General features: G+C 49.4%; 1 protein-coding gene across 3 annotated transcripts in view; it reads left to right on the top strand.

Annotated features, from left to right (window-relative positions):
* LOC142498816 (UDP-glucuronosyltransferase 1A1-like) overlaps positions 1–25,180 on the top strand; it is a 41,776-nt gene that overhangs the window by 2,405 nt on the left and 14,191 nt on the right. Inside the window, exon 1 of one of the 3 annotated variants that reach the window (XM_075607360.1) lies at positions 17,448–18,426. The exons of 1 other annotated variant lie outside the window; for it this stretch is intronic. In XM_075607360.1, the coding sequence (XP_075463475.1) occupies positions 17,560–18,426 (867 nt within the window). In that variant the 5' untranslated portion in view covers positions 17,448–17,559. Of the gene's footprint in view, positions 1–17,447; positions 18,427–19,077; positions 19,996–25,180 lie in introns of those variants that run through there. One more of the 3 variants, XM_075607362.1, reaches the window with a different exon arrangement.

Below are 25,180 nucleotides of genomic sequence, written 5' to 3'. Positions count from 1 at the left end.
GGGGGGTGGAGGGGAGGTGGAGGGGAGGTGAAGGGGGGGTGGAGGGGAGGTGAAGGGGGGGTGGTGGAGGGGAGGTTAAGGGGGGGGGTGGAGGGGAGGTGAAGGGGAGGTGAAGGGGGGGGTGGAGGGGAGGTGAAGGGGGGGGTGGAGGGGGGGGGGGTGGAGGGGAGGTTAAGGGGGGGGGGTGGAGGGGAGGTTAAGGGGGGGGTGAAGGGGAGGTTAAGGGGGGGGTGGAGGGGAGGTTAAGGGGGGTGGAGGGGAGGTTAAGGGGGGGTGGAGGGGATGTTAAGGGGGGTTGGAGGGGAGGTGAAGTGGAGGGGGGGTGGAGGGAGGGGGGGTGGAGGGAGGGAGGTGGAGGGGAAGTGGAGTGAGGGGTGGGTGAGGGGAGGTGAAGGCCGCTCACTCACCCGTCCGGCCGTTCCCTCACCCGTCCGGCAGCTCCCACGTGGATCTGGGGCGGGAGGCAGCGTGTTGTGGCTGCTCCCCCGCTGTGTCCCTGGCGCGCGCTCGCTCGCTCACTCCGCTCCTCCGCTGACTGTAGCGGCGCCGGGGGGTTGGAGGGGAAGTGAGTGAGGGAAGGTGAAGGGGGGTGAGGGGAGGTGAAGGCCGCTCACTCACTCGTCCGGCAGCTCCCTCACCCGTCCGGCAGCTCCCTCACGTGGAGGGGGGGGGGGTGAAAGCGCGGGAAACAGGGAGAGGCGGAGGAAGAGGCGGAGCCTCCGGGACCGGTGGGGAAGAGAGCGGGAGATGTGCGGCTAACACTGTGAGCCCCGCTAATGTATGTAACACCGTGTGTGTGGGGGGGTTGTGTGTGTTTAGTGATGTGTGTGTGTGTATAGTGATGTGTGTGTGTGTATAGTGATGTGTGTGTGTGTGTGTGTGTGTGTGTGTGTGTGTGTGTGTGTGTGTGTGTGTGTTTAGTGATGTGTGTGTGTGTGTGTGTATAGTGATGTGTATAGTGATGTGTGTGTGTATAGTGATGTGTGTGTGTGTATAGTGATGTGTGTGTGTGTATAGTGATGTGTGTGTGTGTGTGTATAGTGATGTGTGTGTGTGTGTGTATAGTGATGTGTGTGTGTGTGTGTGTGTATAGTGATGTGTGTGTGTGTGTATAGTGATGTGTGTGTGTGTGTATAGTGATGTGTGTGTGTGTATAGTGATGTGTGTGTGTGTGTGTGTGTGTGTGTGTGTGTGTGTGTGTGTGTGTGTGTGTGTGTGTGTGTGTGTGTGTGTGTGTGTGTGTGTGTGTGTGTGTGTGCCCTTCACTCCGCCTCAGGCCAATGAGAGGTGTGCGGGGGCGGGCGGCCCAAGGGAGCAATCTCATTGGCCTGGCCCAAGGTCCAATGAGATTGCCGCTAGGGACACGGGGAGGGGCACAGGGAGACACATACAGACCCGGACACATAGAACACTTTCAGAAATATATAGTAGATAGTTGTTTAAATATAGGCACTGCTTGTCTGTATAGGTCCCCCAGTACCTGCACTGTCTGGTACCTGATTAAAGCTTCTTTTCACTTTGTGCCCAACTCCCTGCCTGCTCAGTGCTCCAGCGCTGCGCAGAGCACTTCCTTGTTTACTACCCATTGCCATGACAACCGGGTATTACGCTGGACGTTCCGTGCGTCGTGACGTCACCAACGTCATGCACGATGACGTCATACTTTCGGGGATGCCAGCGGGACCTTTAAAAAGAAGAGGGAGACACACAGAAATATAGAATTATCACTGAGGAAGCTCAAATCGAGTGAAACGCGTAGGGTGAGCGTACAGACCATTTGGAGACCCCAAGGTGTGTGGTGAACAACTCTGAGGATCCTGGGCCAAGATTTTTTTGGTTTTCCCCTTCCTGGACCTGGACATCTTCCCCTGTGGGCGGCCACCACAGGTGTATCATCAGGAAGGAGTTTTGCAGTCCTCAACCACAGTCTAACCCAGGGTGGTCCCAATGCCGGTATTTACAGCACTTTTGTAAGTGTATTACCTTTATTTTTTTGCATGAATATAAATAGGGGGACCAGATTTTCAAAATGAAAAACCGGGACACATTAAAAAATTATTTATAAAACAAATTACATCACATGACGCACCCCGTTGCCATGACAACGAGACACTGATGTCAGGCGGTGACATGTTGCCATGACAATGTGGCATCACGTGATGCCTCAGCGCCATAATGCGTCCCGTTGTCATGTCAACTTAATGCTGCGTGACGTCACGGAGCGGCTCGTTGTTATGGCAATGAGCATTACGTGACGTCGCGCAACCATGTTATCGGAATTTGGAGGGGAGGATACAGCCAAAGGCAAGATAAATAAATCTATCTATATATTTCTCAAACCGTTGTATTCCTGTCTGTCTGTGCTGTCCCTAGGGGCAATCACATTGGACCTTTGGCCCGTCACTCCGCCTCAGGCCAATGAGATGGCTCCCTTGGCCCCGCCCGCCCCCGCACACCTCTCATTGGCCTGAGGCGGAGTGACGGGCCAAAGGACACACACACACACACACACTCCCTCTGTCGTCCCCCCCCCCATCACATGCGCCGCCCTGCACCGGCTCCCGGACGGAGGGGAAGCGCGGCACGGCCCTCCAACCCCAGCCGCCAACGCTCCCTTACCTCCCCGGCGCTCCCTTACCTCCCTGGCACTACCTCCCCGGCGCTCCCTTACCTCCCCGGTGCTCCCTTACCTCCCCGGCGCTACCTCCCCGGCGCTCCCTTACCTCCCCGGCGCTCCCTTACCTCCCCGGCGCTACCTCCCCGGCGCTCCCTTACCTCCCCGGTGCTACCTCCCCGGCCGCTGGGGGGCCAAGCAGCCTCCTCGGATCTGCGCCAGTCGCACTCTCCACCACCTCTTACTCCCGTCGTGTGTGTGTGTGTGGAGAGGGACATTTTACTCCTGCCAACAATTTGTGCCTCACTTTCACCCCTACCCCTGCCCTTCACCCCCCACCCTTCACCCTCCCCCTGCCCTTTCCCCCCCCTACCCCTGCCCTTCACCCCTACCTCTGCCCTTCACCCCCCACCCTTCACCCCCCCCCACCCCCTGCCCTTCAACCTGCCCTTCACCCCCCCACCCCCTGCCCTTTACCACCCCACCCACCCCTCACCCCCCCACCCCTTCACCCTCCCTGCCCTTCACCCCCCCTACCCCCTGCCCTTCACCCCCCCCTACCCCCTGCCCTTCACCCCCCCTACCCCCTGCCCTTCACCCCCCCTACCCCTGCCCTTCACCCCCCTTACCCCTGCCCTTCACCTCCCCCTACCCCTGCCCTTCCCCCCCCTGCCCTTCACCCAAACTACCCCTGCCCTTCACCCCCCCCCCCACCTGTGCCCTTCACCCACCCCTGCCCTTCACCCCCCAACCCTGCCCTTCACCCCCCCACCTACTGCCCTTCACCCCCCCACCCCCTGCCCTTCACCCCCCCACCCCCTGCCCTTCACCCCCCCCACCTCCTGCCCTTCACCCCCCCCCCCCCCACCTACTGCCCTTCACCCCCCCCCACCCCCCTGCCCTTCAACCCCCCTGCCCTTCACCCCCCCACCCCCTGCCCTTCACCCCCCTGCCCTTCACCCCCCCACCCCCTGCCCTTCACCCCCCACCCCCTGCCCTTCACCCCCCACCCCCTGCCCTTCACCCCCCCCCACCCCTGCCCTTCACCCCCCCACACCCTGCCCTTCACCCCCCCACCCCCTGCCCCTCACCCCCTGCCCTTCAACCTGCCCTTCACCCCCCCCACCCTTCACCCCCCCACCCCTCACCCCTCACCCCCCCCCCCACCCCAACAATTTGTGCCTCACTTTCACCCCTACTCCTGCCCTTCACCCTACCCCTGCCATTCACCCCCTGCCCTTCACCCCCCCTACCCTTCACCCCTACCCCTGCCCTTCACCCCCCCACCCTTCACCCCCCCTACCCCTGCCCTTTCCCCCCCCCTACCCCTGCCCTTCACCCTACCTCTGCCCTTCACCCCCCCACCAACTACCCTTCACCCCCACCCCCTGCCCTTCACCCCCCACCCCCTGCCCTTCACCCCCCCACCCCCTGCCCTTCACCCCCCACCCCCTGCCCTTCACCCCCCACCCTTCACCCCCCCACCCCCTGCCCTTCACCCCCCACCCCCTGCCCTTCACCCCACCACCCCCCACCCCCTTATTCCTCTGGATCAATATACTGTAAATACAAATATAGGATAAGTACCTGACATCTAAATTTAGCATAGGTTGAACTTGATGGACGTACGTCTTTTTTCAACCTCATCTACTATGTAACTATGTAACTGTATAGCAGTGTCTGTTTTTTTTAATGGTTCTCTAGTTTTTTTTCCCCCTGCTCACTGATTTTTTTTAAAAACTGTGTGTATTTATTCTTAAAAAATTAACCCCAAACACAAATGAATGTCTGCTAATCCCCTTTAATAAAGTGACATTAGATTTAATCTGAGAGTAAAATAAGACATTGTTTCTGATAAGACGCTTTGTAACCTACATAGAAGACAGCTCTCAGCTCTGCCTGGCGTAGTGGAGAACTGAGAATAAACAGCAGGCGTTGCCATGTGGATATTGTACTCTGGGCTCTGGGCCTTATAAAAAATAACACAAACAAAACACAAAACGCTGGGGAAAAATATTAATAATCGGTAATCTGCCTCAAAGGGACATCCCAGGGAGCTCACTTTCAGAATAGGCAATATACAGGGAATTACACTTAATTAACACTTCCTGTTTATTTATTTTTTTATTTTTTTCATTGCTGTTTATTTTCATTTTTCAGGAGAGAAAAAAAAGTACAATACACATTTCAAAATAAAAGCATATTTGGGGTTTCCTAATGATATTAAGGGGGGAAAGAGATGGACCAACATGTACAAATACAATAATTGGGTAGAGGAGGCATGGGAATATGAGAAATTATACTGCTTATAAAGTAAAGGTTTTGAGATGTCGGACGTACAATATCTATGCGATAAAGCTGCAATTTTTACAAACCATTCTGATTAGTCAATGAATAAATTTGTGCCAAAAGGCAAAAATAAAACAGGGCGCTCATGTATATAACAATTTCTAAGAGTCCTGTAGGGAGCTGTCAATGTTTGTAAGTAGATTGTGTCACTCCCTCAGGGTATTAGTAAAGCAATGAGTGGTGATACCAAGGATGGAGCACTTTGGAAACGCTTTTACCACGTAACTCATACTGTTATCGTGTGTAGAAGTCTTCCCCATACTCCGCTCCCTTCCTTTCTTCCAAAGTCTGGATACACAGATCTCTGATGCTTTCTTCATTTTTGATACATTTTTTTTCTCTTGTAAGAAAACTAGGGATTTGGAAACAATAAGAGGCATCACAGACTATCAAGAATCTATGTTTGGGATCCAAAATTCTCATCACGCGGCAAGGCCGGCCCGTCCATTAGGCGAAACTAGGCGGTCGCCTAAGGGCACATTAATAATAATATAATAATAATTATTATTATTTATTATTTTTTCCTCTTATTGTTTTTTATTAAATGTTTTAAAATTATTTTTCTGTTTTTTTTGTCCGGTATTTTGGCGCCCTATTATTTTTATTTTGCGTCGCGCTGAGGTGCGGTCGCACCCCCTGCAGCCCCAATAGCTACGCCACTGTTTTTTTTTGGGTGGGGGGACTCAAATTTGAAGTTTTGCCTAGGGCGCATGAAACTCTTGCGCCGGCCCTGATCAACGCCTAAGAAATTAAGCCAACTCTTTAGGACCTCCTCATCACCCAATCAGCAAACATTAGCCCCCCAAAATGTCCAAGAACATGTCAGCTGTCTCAGTGTCTCCCATGCTGAAATCCCTCTCCAGGATCCCAATCAAATCCCGCATCTCACACTCAATTCTCCTCACTTTTAAAGCTTTATACTCTTCTGCCCCTCCTTATGTCTCAGCCCCTAATTTCTAGCTATGCACCATCCAGACTCTTGCGTTCTGCTCAAGGATGTCTTCTCTCTATCCCTTTTGTATCTAAAGCCCTCTTCCGCCTTAAACATGTCTCACTAACTGCCCCACACCTCTAGAATGCCCTTCCCCTCAGTACCCGACTAGCACTCTCTCTACCCACCTTAAAACCCACCTGCTTAACGAAGTATATGAGTAGCTCCGTGGCTGACATTTTACACCTCATACATAAACCTTGGCCCCCTGCAGGCGCACTTACCAGAACGCCCTCCTACTGTATCTGTATGTTCCTCCTACCAATTAGATTGTAAGCTCTTCGGAGCAGGGGCTCCTTTTCCTAAATGTTACTTTTATGTTATGAAGCGCTTCTTCCCATCAGGTGTTATCTGTATTATTTGTTATTTATATGATTGTCACATGTATTACTGCTGTGAAGCGCTATGTACATTAATGGCGCTATATAAATAAAGACATACTCAATAAGTAAGTATAGATATAGGATAAAGTATCTATTGTCTAAATTTAGCATAGGTTGACTTGATGGACATACGTCTTTTTTTCAACCTCATCTACTATGTAACTATGTAATACATACATGTGAGGACAGTGGAAAGATGTCAGCCGTCCTCGGGAAAATGAGAGGGACTTTTTGTGCAGTTGGGGGTAAGGTCTAGCAGCCAGTCTGTGGAAGATTAGGAATTCTAATACTTTAAGGCAGGGGTCCCAAACTCAGTCATCAATGGCTACCAACAGGCAGCTTTTATGGAAACCCCTGCTTCAGCTTAGGTAGCTCAATAAATGGCCCAGTCGAAGACTACCTTAAGGTTTTACTATAACCTTCTTGGGCCCAGATACAGCACCAGACAAATCAACAGTTACATGGGCCACAGAGGTTTGTTAAGTCCCATAATCATCTGCTCTCATTTCACCTTTATCCCTCCAATATTTACTATTTACTGATGAGGCAAAATCGCTTACAGATTAGCCTTGTTTTGGCAAACACACTCACTGCGTTTTCCTAATGTGCCAATTCACCTGACACTAAAATGTGGATTGATGAAAAATAAAGTCCTGTCCAGATGTCATATAGTTCACTGCACATGGACCCAAAATCCTGCCAAGTAATGAAAGACGAGTTGGGACAGATATAAAACGGGAAGCAATCTGTGCCTAATTCACCCTCAGCCATGGTGTTTGCCTTCATCCCCTATCTTTGCTGCTCTGCTGCTCCTCTTCCTAGGAGCTCTGAGCCTGACTGATGGTGGGAAGCTGCTGGTAGTCCCCATGGATGGCAGTCACTGGCTCAGCATGCAGCCAGTGGTGGAGAGGGTGGCACAGAATGGGCACCAGGTTGTGGTGGTGATTCCCGAAAACAGCTTGACCATGAATGGGTCTAAACTCTATACTACAAAGACATATCCCGTTCCTTACAGCAATGATGAAATCCACCAAGCGATACTCACATTTGGAGCTGATCATTTCATAAAACAGTCCCTCCCGGGAGTCATCTTCACCATGTACACAAGCATGGTTCATTTATTCCGCGTGTTCTATTCCATGTGTAAGAGCTTTTTAAACAACAAGGAGCTCATTGAGTATGTTCAGAAGGAGAAGTTTGATGCTGTGGTCACAGATCCTTTGTCATTTTGTGGGGTGATAATAGCCGAGTACCTTGATATTCCCTCTGTGAATTTCCTAAGGGGGCTGCCCTGCGCCTATGACTACGATAGTGCACAGTGCACAAGCCCCATTTCCTATGTACCCTCATTATTCACTCAGTACTCGGACCACATGACCTTTCTGCAGCGGTTGCAGAACATGCTGGTCAAGTTTGTGGAGCCCTATTATTGCCGTGGATTCTTTTCAGCATTTGAGCGCATGGGATCAGAGTTCCTGCAGAGAGAAGTGACCGCTCCCCAGCTCTTCAGAAGGACCTCAGTCTGGCTCCTGAGATATGACTTTGTCTTTGAGTACCCAAGGCCAGTGATGCCCAATATGGTGTTCATAGGAGGCATCAACTGTGCTCTGAAGAAGCCTCTAACCAAGGTAAGAATGTGGTACATTTCTCAGTCTGCTTCCGTGTCACTAGGTTACTAGAAATAGAAAGAAGCAGATTGATAAACTGATTAATACACCAATTAGTTAACAGATTATAGCCAGTAGATAGAGAGAGAGTCTAAAAACATCAGTGCCTCTGAGTCAAGGATTGCCAATAACATGAACTTATATAGTTAGTCTCTGATTGCCTGTGACAAAACACCCATATCTCAAAACAGAATGAGGTCAGTAATTGTAGTGTCACGATAATGTGCAATGATGAGCCAGGTAAGTCCTCTGAGGTGCTAAGTGGGGTGTTAAAGACACTTAGTCTCCCATGACTAGCAGTCCCAACTGTATATCACAACATACAATATACTGCTATGCATGCTCAGAGGTATATATAACAGCCACCCGGTATACAATTGCAATTAAAAAAGGAGCAGAACAAAGTGAATGGCTGGCGCCAACGCTATACAACCCCCTTCCTCGTCGCTCCGATCTCTCTGGTCTGATCACTGTGTGAACGTCAGCGTCATGACATCACAATTACTCGACGCACGTTTCCCGTGAACTTCGTCACGCTTTTTCCTCCCCCTGAAGAAGCGTGACAACATTCACAGGAAACTACAACAACATAAAACATATAACATAAACAAACAACGCTGTAATAACACTTAAACTAATTTATTAAACTGTAAATGGATATTAAATTCCATAAAGTGGAGAAGATGACCGTTGTGGATGATCTGGTGGTTAAAACCAGAATCCTATTTACAGGCTTGTTTTAATCTGCACTGTTGTATGTCCAACTGTGGCAAAGTCTCTCCCGTTCTTCTCTGTAGTCAGCTGAAGTCTGCAGACTCTTCACACTGCTGTCTGTGTGCTCCGTGCCTGCTCTCACACTGCTGTCTGTGTGCTCCGTGCCTGCTCTCACACTGCTGTCTGTGTGCTCCGTGCCTGCTCTCACACTGCTGTCTGTGTGCTCCGTGCCTGCTCACACACTGCTGTCTGTGTGCTCCGTGCCTGCTCTCACTCTGCTGTCTGTGTGCTCCGTGCCTGCTCTCACACTGCTGTCTGTGTGCTCCGTGCCTGCTCTCACACTGCTGTCTGTGTGTTCCGTGCCTGCTCTCACACTGCCGTCTGTGTGCTCCGTGCCTGCTCTCACACTGCTGTCTGTGTGCTCCGTGCCTGCTCTCACACTGCCGTCTGTGTGCTCCGTGCCTGCTCTCACACTGCCGTCTGTGTGCTCCGTGCCTGCTCTCACACTGCCGTCTGTGTGCTCCGTGCCTGCTCTCACACTGCCGTCTGTGTGCTCCGTGCCTGCTCTCACACTGCCGTCTGTGTGCTCCGTGCCTGCTCTCACACTGCCGTCTGTGTGCTCCGTGCCTGCTCTCACACTGCCGTCTGTGTGCTCCGTGCCTGCTCTCACACTGCCGTCTGTGTGCTCCGTGCCTGCTCTCACACTGCCGTCTGTGTGCTCCGTGCCTGCTCTCACACTGCCGTCTGTGTGCTCCGTTCCTGCTCTCACACTGCCGTCTGTGTGCTCAGTGCCTGCTCTCACACTGCCGTCTGTGTGCTCCGTGCCTGCTCTCACACTGCCGTCTGTGTGCTCCGTGCCTGCTCTCACACTGCCGTCTGTGTGCTCCGTGCCTGCTCTCACACTGCCGTCTGTGTGCTCCGTGCCTGCTCTCACACTGCCGTCTGTGTGCTCCGTGCCTGCTCTCACACTGCCGTCTGTGTGCTCCGTGCCTGCTCTCACACTGCTGTCTGTGTGCTCCGTGCCTGCTCTCACACTGCCGTCTGTGTGCTCCGTGCTGCTCTCACACTGCTGTCTGTGTGCTCCGTGCCTGCTCTCACACTGCTGTCTGTGTGCTCCGTGCCTGCTCTCACACTGCTGTCTGTGTGCTCCGTGCCTGCTCTCACACTGCTGTCTGTGTGCTCCGTGCCTGCTCTCACACTGCTGTCTGTGTGCTCCGTGCTGCTCTCACACTGCTGTCTGTGTGCTCCGTGCCTGCTCTCACACTGCTGTCTGTGTGCTCCGTGCCTGCTCTCACACTGCTGTCTGTGTGCTCCGTGCCTGCTCTCACACTGCTGTCTGTGTGCTCCGTGCCTGCTCTCACACTGCTGTCTGTGTGCTCCGTGCCTGCTCTCACACTGCTGTCTGTGTGCTCCGTGCCTGCTCTCACATTGCAGGAGCACACTCTGGGGAGAGGATTCACTCTTTGATGTACAGTTGGTTACAAACTTCAATGGCTGCTTGTGCACTCCACCGTGATAGCCGTGACCTACGCGTTTCATGATTACGTCACTTCCTCATATCACGGGATGGTATCCACGGAGCCACAAAGTCGATCCAGATGAATAGGACTTTATCTTCCTAAAAGGAGTTTATACCTCACCCTCTCACCTGGACATTCACTGGACTTTATTTTCCAAGGCGCCGGTTTGTATTTATTGGTTCTGTATTGTATTCTGACTTTGTTCAGTCAGTATTACTCGGCTGCCTAACTCATACAGTATGGTTGAGGTTCTTTGTTCTCTTGATTATACTTGAGCACATTTATTATAGTATATAAGATTTATAAGCGCTTTTTCAGCACCGTCTCTCTTTTTTTCTGCATAGGATAGGGTGACCATATTTTCCCAGTGAAAAAACGGTGCAACTGTCGCGCATGCGCGAACGGCCCGCACTGACTGTGCATGTGCGAACGTCCAGAGCCAACCCCACATGCGCAAACAGCCCACAACAATCGCGCATGCATGGCTGGCAAGAGCCGATCGGTCATGCGCATGATGAGCTTTTGCCGGCCGCGCATGCATGATCAGGGCTTGCCTTCAGCGCCTTCGAGATCAGCGCAGGCCAGTCGCGCCTGTGCCAATGGCACACAAAAAAACACGGACATTTTGCAACTTTTTAGAAAGTTGGCAGGACACCGTGACACAATGCCAAAAACAGGAACATCTGGTCACCCTAGTATAGGATAATAACACCAGCGTAAGCACATAGTGTGGCATAGTATACAGAGAGGCTGCCACATAGTTGGTAGCAGTAGAGAAATCCCTTTAACTGCCACATGGGTGGTCTTACTAGTGGAGTAGGCTAGGGGAAGGCTAGGCTTAATATAATCAGTCAGACTGCAACACTGGCTGGTATGTTAACCCATTGGTGGGAAAGCAGCACTGTATATATGTATGAACTGTAGTTGTTCAAGTCATCCCATTAAAATGAAAGCGCCGTCCCAGGAGGAGTTACTGTCAAATCAGCTCAAGTAGCAGTTTAACTTAAACTGACCAGATTTTCAAAATGAAAAACCGAGACACATTTATAAAAATTATTTATAAAACAAATGACATCACATGACGCACCCCGTTGCCATGACAACGAGACACTGACATCAGGCGGTGATATGTTGCCATGACAATGTGGCATCACGTGACGCCATAGTGCGTCCCGTTGTCATGTCAACTTGATACAGCGTGACGTCACGGAGCGTCTCGTTGTTATGGCAATGTGCATTGCGTGACGTCGCGCAGCCATGTTAACGGAATTTGGAGGGGAGGATACAGCCAAAGGCAAGATAAATAAATATATAATAAATAGATCTAAAAAATGTTGTTATCTCCGGGTTAGCCTTCAATAGAAGGTGGCAACCCTGGCTGCAGTGGGCGTTTGTGTGTAGAGGTGGGGGCTGCAGTGTGTGTTTGTGCGTATAGAGGTGGGGGTTGCAGTGTGTGTTTGTGCGTATAGAGGTGGGGGTTGCAGTGTGTGTTTGTGTGTATAGAGGTGGGGGCTTTGCTTGGGCCCTTCAACTCTTACAGCCAGGGCATTGTTGGCCAAAAATGCCCAGTTCGGAGGGGATGATTACTACTTCAAAAATACATTTATTTCCAATTCTTAACATAACACAAACTCTCGTCTCCCCCCCCTTCCCTCCCTTTCTCGCTCTCTCAGCTCCCTCACCGTGTATGTGTGTATGTGTGTATGTGTGTATGTGTAATTTAAATAATTAACAAATTAAAATTAAATAAATAATTGACATAAATTAAAATTAAATAAAAAAAAGTAGGCATTAATAAAAATTAAGACATTTAAAAAATGTGACATTCCTGACCTTGTATGTATATTACACTTTGCAAAATAGGGTCTCTTGTTCTCCTTGTGGCAGTCAGTGACATCACTGCCATGCAGGGCCGGAGACAGCTTTCCGGGGGCCCAGAAACCACGTTTCGGCCGCCTTGCGAGAACTCCCCCTTCTCACACCACCTCACTCTCACCCCACCTCACACTCCCCAGTCACCCTTTCCTCCCCCCTCTCTCTTACACCCCCCCATGTATTTTTCTCCCCTCCCCACTCAACCTCCCTCCCTCCCCAATATACGTGCACCCACAGTGACACACACACACAGTGACAAACACACAGCCACTTACCTACACACAGCCCCTCCCCTCCTCATATCTCCCTCTCATATCTCCTCCTCATCTCTTCCACTCCCCTCATCTCCCCCTCCTCATATCTCACCCCTCCTCATCTCTTCCACTCCCCGCATCTCCTCATCCTCTTCCACTCCCCGCATCTCCCCCTCCTCATCCTCTTCCACTCCCCGCATCTCCCCCTCCTCATCCTCTTCCACTCCCCGCATCTCCCCCTCCTCATCCTCTTCCACTCCCCGCATCTCCCCCTCCTTATCTCTTCCACTCCCCGCATCTCCCCCTCCTCATATCTCTCCCCTCCTCATCTCTTCCACTCCCACTCCTCATCCTCTTCCACTCCCCGGATCTCCTCCTCCTCATCCTCTTCCACTCCCTGCAGCTCCCCCTCCTCATCCTCTTCCACTCCCCGCATCTCCCCCTCCTTATCTCTTCCACTCCCCACATCTCCCCCTCCTCATATCTCTCCCCTCCTCATCTCTTCCACTCCCCGCATCTCCTCATCCTCTTCCATTCCCCGCATCTCCCCCTCCACATAACACTCCCCTCGCCTCCACATAACCCCCCTTCCCTCCTCATACCTCCCCCCTCTCTCTCCATTCTCCCCCTTCACCCCCTCTCTCTTCTCCCCCTCTCTTCTCCCTTCTCTCCCTTCTCCCCCCTCTCTCCCTTCTCCCCCCTCTCCTTTCCCTCTTCTCCCCCCTTTCTCCCTCTTCTCCCCCCTCTCTCCATCTTCTCCCTCCTCTCCCTACCCCTTCTCCCCCCACCACACCACTCCATTTGCCCTACCCCACACCAGCCCACTAAAGCCCCGCCCCCCGGCATCCTGCTATTGTAAAAAAAAAAAATACTCAAGGCCGCCGCATCCTCCTCACGCTGCCGCCGCCGCCGACTCGCACACGGGACCAGGGGCAAAACCCGGGACATTTCCGGGACAGGCCATCAACCGGGACAGCCCAGAAAAAACCGGGACTGTCCCGGCAAAACCGGGACGACTGGTCACCCTAAGTTTAAGTAACTTTGTATACTCTACCAATCCCACCCCGTGAATATACTCCTAACACACTGACGGGCACCGTCTCGGTTAGAGCCGGCACACTGCATTGTGTTACGGTCTGGTACTTTTATTTAAAGTATCAATTTCACGTATTTTTGTCTTGTGAAAAATGTGTCTTTCTTCGGGTCCCCTGAATTCATACAGACGAGCTACTTGTGTTTATGTGTCTGGCTAATGACAGCATCAAAAAGCATCTATTTCACCGTAAATTTCAGGAATGACACAGTCTGATCTCCAAAAGATAGTAGATAATGATACCATGGTAATGTTAAACGTTTAACAAGATTTAGGTTAGAAAAATACTTACTGTGTTATTTTTTTGTTAAATAGTGTCACTGAGCTTCATGTAACCTATTAAACATGTCACTGTCAGTGGGTCACTTTGGTCCTCAGAAGGTGGGACCCTTTAAGATTGTTCTACAAGAGAAGCTGAAATATGTCCCTATCTATATTTAAGGTATCTAACTAAACCTAAACCAAAGACAATTACACCATGCAATCCGATGCTGTCACCAAATCATGCTACAGAGTTAGATGACATGCTGTATCTCTGCCGTTTCTTGTATATTGCATTAAAATTTCAATATATGTTCTTAATTGCTCATGTTGTATCAACTGCTGGGCAGTGATAAGTTGGACCCCCGCCAGTGAAGGAGTTAAACAAGGTCGTCCCTGTAGATCACAGGATAAGGGTAATAAGTGATCTATTACCTGATCAGATACTGGCCAGCTGATCAATGATTATTTGGATCCCTGCCAGTGAAGGAGTTAAACAAGGTCGTCCCTGTAGATCACAGGATAAGGGTTATAAGTGATCTATTACTAGATCAGATTTTGGCCGGCTGATCAGTGACACGCGGTAAGCCCCTTGAGCCAGACCCTGATTTGCTGTGAAGGTTATGTGAAGGAATCCTGGGTGTTTTAAGAACACATTAAAATACCAATCAGTGTTTGATTAAAGGCTATCAAGTGAGTAGGATCAGTGTGTGATGCTGTATCTCATTGAAGGTGATTTCGTGTATGTTCCTGCATGGTTGAATCCCTAGTGATGAAACCACCTTCGCCATGTTAGAAACAAACAACTCGGCGAAATGTTGGGACAGAGGATTTCGTTGCAAATAGTTACTGAATTATTTCTATTTCCGGTAGTGCTGAGCTGAGCCAGTGTGTGTGTGCTGTACAAGAGCACAATACCTGTCTTGGTCAGTCACCAACGTTACCAGTGCTGAATATTTCTGACACGAGGGGGATACAGTAACTTGTGCATGTTACATGCAGTGGGGGCTTCAATCTCGAGCCCATTCTGATGTCATCACTTAACCCCTACACTGCAGGGTAGCCTGCAATGCATTTTATTCCGCACTGTGGGGGTCTTATACATACTTAGGACATCTCACTGTTTATTATTTTCAGACAAAGCATCAACATAGGTACCTTCTGTCTCCACTGGTACTTCTATATTTTCATGAATAGAACTGTATACAGTATATACACGGATGTAGCACGAGTTATTGTTCCTGCCGGTGGGATATTCTGCGTTATTACTGCCATTGAATCTGAGATGTTCTGTGTTATGAGATATGGACATATGGACATGGGCCCTGGATAAGTAACAATAAATATTTATAACAATAAATATTTATATTGAAATACGTCAATCTTAGCAATGCAGGAGGTCCACATTACTCTGATGCTTTGATTCTAACGAAGGTCCTGATCTGAGCCTCTTCCACAGGTCACTGCCCAAACAGCTATGACATCTGCCCCCATCTAAGGGGGACATTTGTCATCTGTCAGTTTGATCCTTGTTAATATGGAAGAAATCTAGAACATAATGGAGACATGGGGTGTATTACGTAAGCACAGGACCCCTAAACCTCCCCAAAGTACACAGTTAAAAAGTGAGAACAAGTATCATCAGAGGTCACTCCAAGAAACAGCTCGATAGGAGGCCAGACATGTGTCATGGCACTTCTGCACAATAAGCTTGGAGAGATACAAAAAAAAACACACACAACTTGGGAGCTATCGGGAGACCATTATAAGTGAAGATATGGGAACAGAGCAGAGAGTTGGTGACTATGAAGATAACTATACGCATCTTTGGAAGAAAAATAACTGATCAGAAAAATAGGGAGGGATCCAAATAGAATCTCTTTGATAGAGCTAGAAGATATAAGGAGTAAACAACACACAATGTAGGTATATAATAAGAATTAAATACGTCTAAGTGGTGCAACGAGAAGAAGGAGGCCCTCAACCCTCCCAAATAATCATGAACAAAACACTAGTTCCCAGCACTCAAAGATAGAATAACCCGAAGATCTGCAAATATAGCGCTTTAATATACTGTATATGTGTATCTTCACATGAGCGAATACACAATAGTAGACGTGCAGGTGAAGATAAGGGGGAGGGGATAACTATTCCAGGTGTGTGCAAACAGCTCATGGGATGGGGAAAACAAGGGGAGGGAAAGCAAAAAATAGGGAGGAGGGGAATGGGGGGATAAATATGGAGGGTTTAAAAAACTAAAAGGTAAGTAGAGGGGGTCAACGTTTCAGGGATAAACCCCTTCTTCTGGTCTGTTCCCTATGATCTGCACGACCACAGGTACTTCCCTCTCCCTTAGCCCAACCTCCAAACACACCAAAGTGGGGAGCAAAGGCAGGCAGCAAAAGGACTACAGGAATAAACCCAAGGAGGGGAGTTCCAACACCGGACTTCCAGCAGTGGAAGCCAGCTAAACCCCAGGGAGGTGGTGAGCAGCGGGGCGAACCTTCAATTTCACCATGTGAGTGATACATGCTTATTTTATATTGGCACATTGTAAGTGCGCATTTTTATACCTTTTTTTACATAAAGACATTTATATCAGTCTGATCGCACTATGTAGTTCTCTCTCACATCCTACATATACCATACTTCATCGCTGACTGAGCCGTTGAGGGGGATCCTGACCATACTATTCCATATGGGTAGCAGCCCTATTTGCAAACTGCTTTATATTCACTGATATCCTGTGAGTAGACAAGACATACGAGCCAAGAAACCATCACATGCTTTATTAATCAATTTCCCATACATCTGCACTTATTTGTGTGTTTTCTGTCTTCTTTTTCCCTATAAGCCCCAGGGCAGGGGTGCGCAATTTTTTCCTGCCGGCTCTCCCTCCCCCACCCCCCCCCCCCCCTTACCTTGGCTCCGGCGTTCTGATGTCACAATGTCACACTGCCATGGCAACGCGTCGCCAGAAGCCGTGTGAGCCCAGGTGAAGTTACAGAGGCCTTTGCCGCTCCCCCGGCATTTAATTTAAACACCTTCAGGAAGCACGGGGGGGGGGGGGGCGCTAAACCCCCCGCCGAGAATCTCCCCCCAGTTTGCGTACCCCTGTATTAGAGTATAATTCTTATCAAATGGAAAGGTCTATGAAAACAATTATTGTAGCTAAAAAGACATGTACAAGAAAAAATGTTCCAGAGTGTGTCCTGGAACAAAAAGCAGTTCCCACCTTTGTTATATACAGGCATACCCCGCATTAACGTACGCAATGGGACCAGAGCATGTGTGTAACACAGTCATACCCCGCATTAACATACGCAATGGGACCGGAGCATGTATGTAACACAGGCATACCCCGCATTAACATACGCAATGGGACCGGAGCATGTATGTAAAGCGAAAATGTACTTAAAGTGAAGCACTACCTTTTTCCCACTTATCGATGCATGTACTGTACGGCAATCGTAAATAACGCATGTGTAACAGGCTCTATAGTCTCCCCGCTTGCGCACAGCTTCGGTACAGATAGGGAGCTGGTATTGCTGTTCAGGACGTGCTGACAGGCGCATGCGCGAGATGCCGTTTGCCTATTGGGCGATTATGTCCTTACTCGTGAGTGTACTTAAAGTGAGTGTCCTTAAACCGGGGTATGCCTGTACAGTATTACACAGAATGTACTTCAGCATTCCAGTCCAGAGGTGACAAGTGATTGCGCAATATCTTTCGCGCTGTGCCTGAGTGATTCCTGGTAACTATATAACAAAGTGCTAAAGTCTAAACAGCAGTTTATAGCTAAGCCTCTCCCCACAGAAGGATCCTGCTGAGTGAGCTCATGGCTCCCGTGTGTCTCTCTCTCTATGTAACTGCTGCCATTCTGTTCCTGATTCCATCCGGTCCCCTAAACCTGGCTGAGGGTGGGAAGCTGCTTGTGATGCCAATGGATGGCAGCCATTGGCTGAGTATGCGTCCCGTGGTGGACTCCTTGAGTCACAGAGGGCACCACGTCGTTGTGGTGGCACCAGATACCAACCTGTTACTGCACAGCTCCCAAGACTATGAGATGAAGTCCTATGCGGTGCCCCACTCACAGGGACAACTGGAGCAGCACTTCAACTCCTTAGCTCGGGAGGTTTTCACCCCAAGATCCTTTCTGCAGAAGTTCCTGAAGATTCACCAGAAGTTGAGAGAGGGAGCTGCCTTAATCATGAATACCTGCACTCACCTGCTCAACAATACTCAGGTAATGCAATACCTGGAGCAGAGCACCTTTGATGCTGTCTTCACGGATCCCATGTTGCCCTGTGGTCAGATCCTAGCAGAGCACCTCTCCCTCCCCTCTATCTTCTTCCTGCGTGGAATCCCTTGCAATTTAGACCTCAAGGCCTCCCAGTGTCCGCTCCCCATGTCCTATGTCCCTCGGCTGATGACAGGTTTGACTGACCGCATGAGCTTCCCCCAGCGGGTGAAGAATGTCCTGTTTGACCTGGCCCTGTCCTTCCTTTGTAATTCAATGTATTCTCCCTATGAGCAACTAGCTACAGAGTTCCTCGGAAGGGAGGTGAGTCTGCAAGAGATCCTCAGTCACGGAGCCATCTGGTTGATGAGACATGACTTTGTCCAGGACTTCCCCAGGCCAGTGATGCCCAACATGGTCTTCATTGGAGGAATCAACTGTGTCCAAAAGAAACCTCTGACTCAGGTGGGCATCTCACACCTTGTCTGGCGCTAGTGCTCTACTGTAACTCGGTGTTGCGGAAATTGTCTTGCATTTTGAACACTTTCCAATTTGAAATGGTTCTCGCCAGTACCCCTGGGACAGGTAAGAACCAGTTGCTTGAGTGTAACATTAGTTGGCATCCATGGGGTAAGTGGCTCCACCAATTTCACACTTAGAGACCACATACTGTGACAATTAATGCAAAGTCCTATTTTTTCATGGGAGTAAACCAATGTAGAACTGTTTTTTTAAATTTTATTTTTGTGGATCAGAAGCAGTTATATAGATCCTGCACCTCTCTAGTGTATGAGTGATTATTTGTGACATTTGTGTAAATGGAATAGCAGGGACTCTGGAGAAGTGATCAATGCACATATTTTCCATTAGTGGATTCCGAGTTGTGTGTGAAGCAATCCATATTAAACGCCGCACATCTAAACTTTCCGGGGCTTCGAAATTTAATTTATTATGTTATTCATAACAATATTGCAGGTACATATCTCTCTGTGAAAGAAAAACATTGATAAACGTGTTGTCCTACTTGGGAGTTTCTTTCAAAGTCTGAGTCACAGTGACTCAGGTTATAATAAGAGTAACTAGACTGGTCACTAAGCAAAGGTAACTATTCAGAGTAGACCTCAGATGTCCAGGTTAGGGCTGTATTGGCGATGAATGTGAGTAGATCTTCAGGACGGACCTTTAGTATCAGAAATGTCTCCTTCATCATTCACCTTTGCTGCTCTCTGGGTCCCTCTCCTGCTGGACCTCCCCAGTCAGGCTAAGGGTGGAAAGGTTCTGGTGATTCCTCAGGACACAGATGTCTGGTTGGACATGCGTCCAGTGATAGATCAACTGAAGCTAAGAGGACACAAGATTGTGGTGGTGATACCAAAGAACACATTGCTTCTGGGCTCGTCTGAAGAATATACAGTGAGAATGTACACAGCCCCTGTGCCTGGGCTCAGTCTGGACCTGGAAACTGCAAAAGAAGAGTCCCTGATGGGGTGTTTTCTGGGACGGATCAGCACCATGTATAGGAGGATGAAACACACAGCATCTGTCCTCTGTGCTGCCTGTCAGCATCTACTGGAAGACCAAGAGCTGCTGAGATACCTGGAGAGAATCTCATTTGATACTATTGTTATGGATCCTTTGTTTCCTTGCGGTCCGATCCTTGCGGAACATTTATCCCTCCCACCCATTTACTTCTTGCCTGGACTTCCCTGTGGTTGGGACTCTAAGGCCACTCAGTGCCCAAACCCTTTTCACTATAACCTAGGCCAATACCTAGCTCAGATGGGCTTTATCCAGCGTGTGCAGAACCTGCTGGTCCGGTCATTAGAACATGTAGCTTGCCAGCAAATCAACGCAGAGTACACAAGCCTGGCCTCCCATTTCCTGCACAGAGATGTGAAGATGCTGCAGCTTTTCAGCCAGGCTGAGCTCTGGCTCTTCAAATATGATTTTGTGATGGAATATCCCAAACCAGTGATGCCAAATATGGTCTTTATAGGAGGGGACAACTGTGCCGAGAGGAAGAACTTATCCCAGGTGAGTGCTTTTGTGTTTAGGTCTGACCCTATTCCCACTGTTAGAAACTCAGGAGCATCTGTCAGAGTACAGCTGGGTTCCAGCTGACTGCAAGGTCTTCACCCAGATCTAACTAGAGGTGCAACTGGATATTTGGCGTTTAGGATGAACAAAGTGTAGAATTGAAGGGTGAATCTCCTGTGACCAATCTCCGTGCTATGAAACAACCCCTAACATATCCCACCCCTCCCCCCAAACCTTAATGGATCCAGCAGTGCGTCAGGAGAATATCCCCAACCCACAATGAGCAGCCACTTACTCCCTCTAGCTTATAAACTCTCACAAGCAGGGTCCTCGTTACCTCTTTGCATTTGCTTGCGCTTGTCTGTCCTTACTTGTATGTAATGGAATAGAATACGGGGAGCGCAGAAACAATGCAAGAAAGGTTAAATAAAACAAGAGCGTGTGAAATGCAATAGTGTGCAAATGTGCTCATACAGTATACAGTATGCAACAATGTGCAGATTACATGAGGGTGATGTGGGGCGGGGAGGATGGATGTATTAGATATATTTGCTACTCACACGGCCGTGTGAGAGAAGGGTGCCCTGAATGGTATCTTTAGAGGATGTCCCCCTCTCTCTTCACTGGGTCTGCCAACCCAGTAATCCGGTGAATGGTGGATGTTGGTTTTCCTCATGCTGGAACCGGGTTATTACCTCATAATGTGGGATGACATCACTCTGTTTATGTAATGATCCAATCTCTGTACCCCCGCCCTCCCTTGTACTGCACTGCCGAATATGTTGCCGCCTTACAAATAACCAATAATAATAACATAGTCAAAGATTATATTTACCCGTGATAGAATATTACAAAGGGATCATATTGTATAATAAAACATAGACAAGGATTTTACTTTTCAGAGCGGCAAGTGCGGTAAAAGGGAGTACAGGCATACCCCGGTTTAAGGACACTCACTTTAAGTACATTTTCGCTTTACATACATGCTCCGGTCCCATTGCGTACGTTAATGCGGGGTATGTCTGTACAGCAGTAAGATGTTTGTACCTCTATTGCATGCAAAGAGTTAATACAAATTGATATACCTTTCCAGGGTGTGACTGTTTGTTCTTACAACAGGTCAGCGCTGCAGGTAATACTTGGGCATTGTATTATCCAGGTGCACAGGGGTTTGCAATACGACACTGGGAACAGTCTTTATTTCACATGCCTGGAGATATCTGATTGCACAAATCCATTTCACATCTAAACAAATTTGGACATTAAAATCTGGACATTTTTTGCACCCATCCAAAAATAGCTGGACTGATATTCACTGCAGTGTCACAGAGAACCGTTAAAGGTAGCAAGATATTCACAGTACATGTTTCTAGATGGGCAATTGGGTACTGATGAGAGAGCCTAGGGATTTCTATTATTTCATATTCACCACTGTACTTTGAAGTGGGAGACTGTGTTTAATGCCTGATAAACATCTGTAGCCCCCCTGCTAGGGACTACTAGTAGTTAAAGGGTTAAGAACCCTAGAGGGTTAACTGTGTGGGGTCGCACAGAGTTACTTCCCTCCCCATGTGATACAGGGTGACTGTATCCAGTGATAGTGACATCACCACTAGAGTAGATATACTCAGCTAGGAAGATTCTAGACTCAGGTTCCTGGAGGAGTGACAGTGGAGGAGCCTCATTGTAAATTATGTTTAAGTGTATAATAACTGTACTAAGGATGTTTTGTCACCTTTATTGCTTTTAGTTGGGGAACGTGCCCTTTATAGATTGTTCTCTGTCCAGAAGAAGAGCAGGTGAATGTTCAGCAGGGAGTTCTCAGAGAGGAAATTCTGGAGCATAGTTGGATTGGGCCCACTGGAAAATCTATAGTGAGGCTCCGATCTAATAGGTATGGATGAGGTGGACAGTGTACAGAATCACCGGATACGGATCCATGAGGATATAGCGAGTTCCCAACGACAGGTCCTCAGTAACCTCCCTATTTGTTAAGTATAGAAGAATGCACAGTAAAGGGATAGTGATCACTGAAAATAGCGTGTCTCCCAACCAGGGTAAACCAGATTGAGGAAACTATACAAGAGTTTGCCAATCTAACATTACTAAGGGACACACGTATAAGTACCTCCCCAGCGAATGAGTGAGAGCTACCAAGGGGATGAATCCTAAAGAAGACTAAGCACCTCCCTAGTGTAGGAGTGAGAGCTACCAAGGGAAGAATGCAGACAAAAGGGGACAGGGAAATTGGGGAAAACCTTTGCTCAGCTATGGTACAGGTGCAGTGGAGGGAGCGGTGCTCAGCTGAGACAATGTTATCTAAAGACCCACAAAGAGAGAGAAAAATATCCCACTCTAGCCCCTATGTAGTATATATAATTGGTTGAATCATAAAACTCAATTTTATTGGATATATAAAATAATGTACTCTTAAAAAACGGCGATAAATGAAAATAAGCCGGGTAAACCGGGCCCTAAAAACCTGCTCAGAATAAAGGACTTTATTTTAGTATACAGCCCACCCGCTCCGTGCCACGTTGCAATGACCTATATGTACAGGGAGTTGGGTGCTATAGATAACATGCTGGTAGAGTGCTGCGCCCCAGCAGTAATATTAGACCAATTCCAAGTGTTTGTCACAATTGGCAAGTTACCGCTCGCCGATGACCCCGCACCAGCAATGTTGCCCGGCCAAGGTCACGCTGTGATATACGGACATGGTCCGCGGCAGAGTTAGGCATTAAACCATACCTCCCTAGGGCTGAGCACCTCCGCAAATGTTGCTGTCATTAAGGGGGGAGGTACATACCCTGATCAATCTGTGAGGTCAGCGATGGTGTATACGTCCTGTAGGTAATGGTACCAAATCTTGTTATAATGTAACAATAGTAAATAGCTGATATATACGCAACGTACTGGCTGATGGGGGTAAGGTATAGGGGTAATAGTGAGTGCTAAGGTTAAGCAGACCATGTATTGAACTAATTCCCAGTCTCTGTCTGCACTGACAGATTACACTATCCATACATAGGCACCTCTCAGGGGTAAAACCGCAGAACCGCAGCCCTGGGTGATGACACTGAGCACAGTAAATAGTGTATCTTAATATATCAAATTGAAATTTGTGGGGTTGTAGATGTGGTGAATCTGATTGGTCCGTGGACGTCACTCAGCTTCTGGCCAATCAGATCGTGGCTCTCTGACGTCACCGAACTGCCACACACACGCACAAGCACCCGGCCACTGTCCTCTTCACCCAGCTCACCTCCCCATCGGCTCCCCCCCATCACCCCCCACACATCACCCCTCCAGCTCACCTCCCCGCCGGCTCCTCCCAGGGAATCCACCAGGCTCACCCGAGCCCCAGCCAGCAGCAGCATGCGGGTAGTGTCGCCGCCGACACAGCTCCGCGCAGGGGAGGGGGAACCACCGCCGATGACGACACCCGCCTCTGCCCCACCACCCCCACCCTCTCTCAGCAGCACCTCACCCTCTCTCAGCAGCGCCTCCCCTCCCCACCCGCTGCCGCTGCCACGGGCGGCTCACCGTGCCTGAAAGCCCCCGCGCCGACGTCCTCCTCCCTCCCTACAACTGCGGCTGTCACGGCCGCCTCACAGCACCCGTGCCTCACCGCCCTTTCCCTTCCCCGGCTCCTACCTGCAGCCTCCGCCGCTGCTTCAGGTATGGGGACAGCAGGGGGGGGAGACATGCAGGGGGGGGAGAGAACACAACCACTCAGTCACTCACCCACCCAGTCACTCACTCACCCAGTCACTCACTCACCCAGTCACTCACTCACCCAGTGGAGCTGTGAACTGGGGGGGGGGGGCAGCTGTTAACACGGGGGGCCACATTCATGTGCAAGGGGGCCCCGATTGCTGTTAATGGGGGAGAAAGGGGAAGGGGGGGGGGGAGAGAGGGCAATGGAGAGAGACAGAGGGCAATGGAGAGAGAGATGGCAATGGGGAGAGAGAGAGAGGGGGGAGCGGAGACAGAGGGGAAGCAGGAAAATTCAATGCCAGGCAACACCAGGTATATCAGCTAGTCTGATATAAACTACTTAAGAGCCGGGTAAGGAGGGTTACCCATAACCCAGCCTTACACAGGGGTGGGCTGGCCAGGGAGGAAATGTCCCCCTGGGCCGGTCAGATTTGAAAGGCATTGGGCCGCCCAGCTGCACAGAGGAGAGAAGCTGTGTGCGTGCAACTAACATTCCAGCCATCAGGTGGATCTGCAGAGTGCAGCAGCTCCTCCTCTCCCAAGCGTGTTGCTGGTAATTGGAGGTGTATATATATATATGATTCTGTGATTTTGTGTCTGTGTGTGTGTGTATAATGGATGCATGGTCGGAAGTGTGTGTGTGTGTGTGTGTGTGTGGTATGGATAGGGTTGCTAGGTGGCTTCTCAAAAATATTGGACACAATTGTGAAAAATGCGGCGTGTTCCAAAGTCGGTGGGGAGGTAAGTTATTTATACATTCTCAGACCGTTACGTAATTTTTTCTAAGTTTCACTCCACGTGTGCACTAATTTGCACTATTTTATATTCTATTTCCTAAAACATTCTGGGAGGGGTTTGGGGATTGAGCCTCCCAGCATTTTTACGAAATAGAATCTGAAATAGTGCAAATTGGTGCGTACGTGGAGTGAAACTTAGAAACAAATGACAAAACGGTCACATCATTTATAAATAACATACCTGCAGTCATACAGGGCGAGCTATACTGATCGTAATGCTTCTCTCCCACTACTTCCAATATTATTGCAACACCCCTCATCCTCTCACCCCCCTCATCCTTTCACCCTCCTCTCCCACCATCACCCCTTCCTCCTCCTTTGTCACCCCCCTCCTCGATGTTTGACACCCCTGATGAAGTCGGAACACTGTCTGACGAAACGTATAGGGCATATGTCATCACGCTAGCGCCTATCAGCTGTCTAAGAGGATTCCCTGCCACAGGCACTGAGGGACAGGAGAAGTGAGTGAGTACCGAGTCTTGCGCTATATTCTGTTTCACCAGCAGAGTCAAAGTGCGGTAACCAGTTACTAGTCTTGGCAGAGTGCCAGAAAATCAGTTTTCTCTTCAAGAAGCAGTACTAGGTCCCTGCGTAGTGAAAGTACGCTGACGGACCAGGGTTTGGCTGTGTAGCTCCCCCTCACCTCCTTCTCCCACCTCCATTGG

The sequence above is a fragment of the Ascaphus truei genome, chromosome 7 (genome assembly GCF_040206685.1).
Source record: "Ascaphus truei isolate aAscTru1 chromosome 7, aAscTru1.hap1, whole genome shotgun sequence".
NCBI classification, from domain to species: Eukaryota; Metazoa; Chordata; class Amphibia; order Anura; family Ascaphidae; genus Ascaphus; species Ascaphus truei.
The sequence above is the reverse complement of the archived record's forward strand: the minus strand, read 5'-3'. Positions and strand labels throughout refer to the sequence as shown.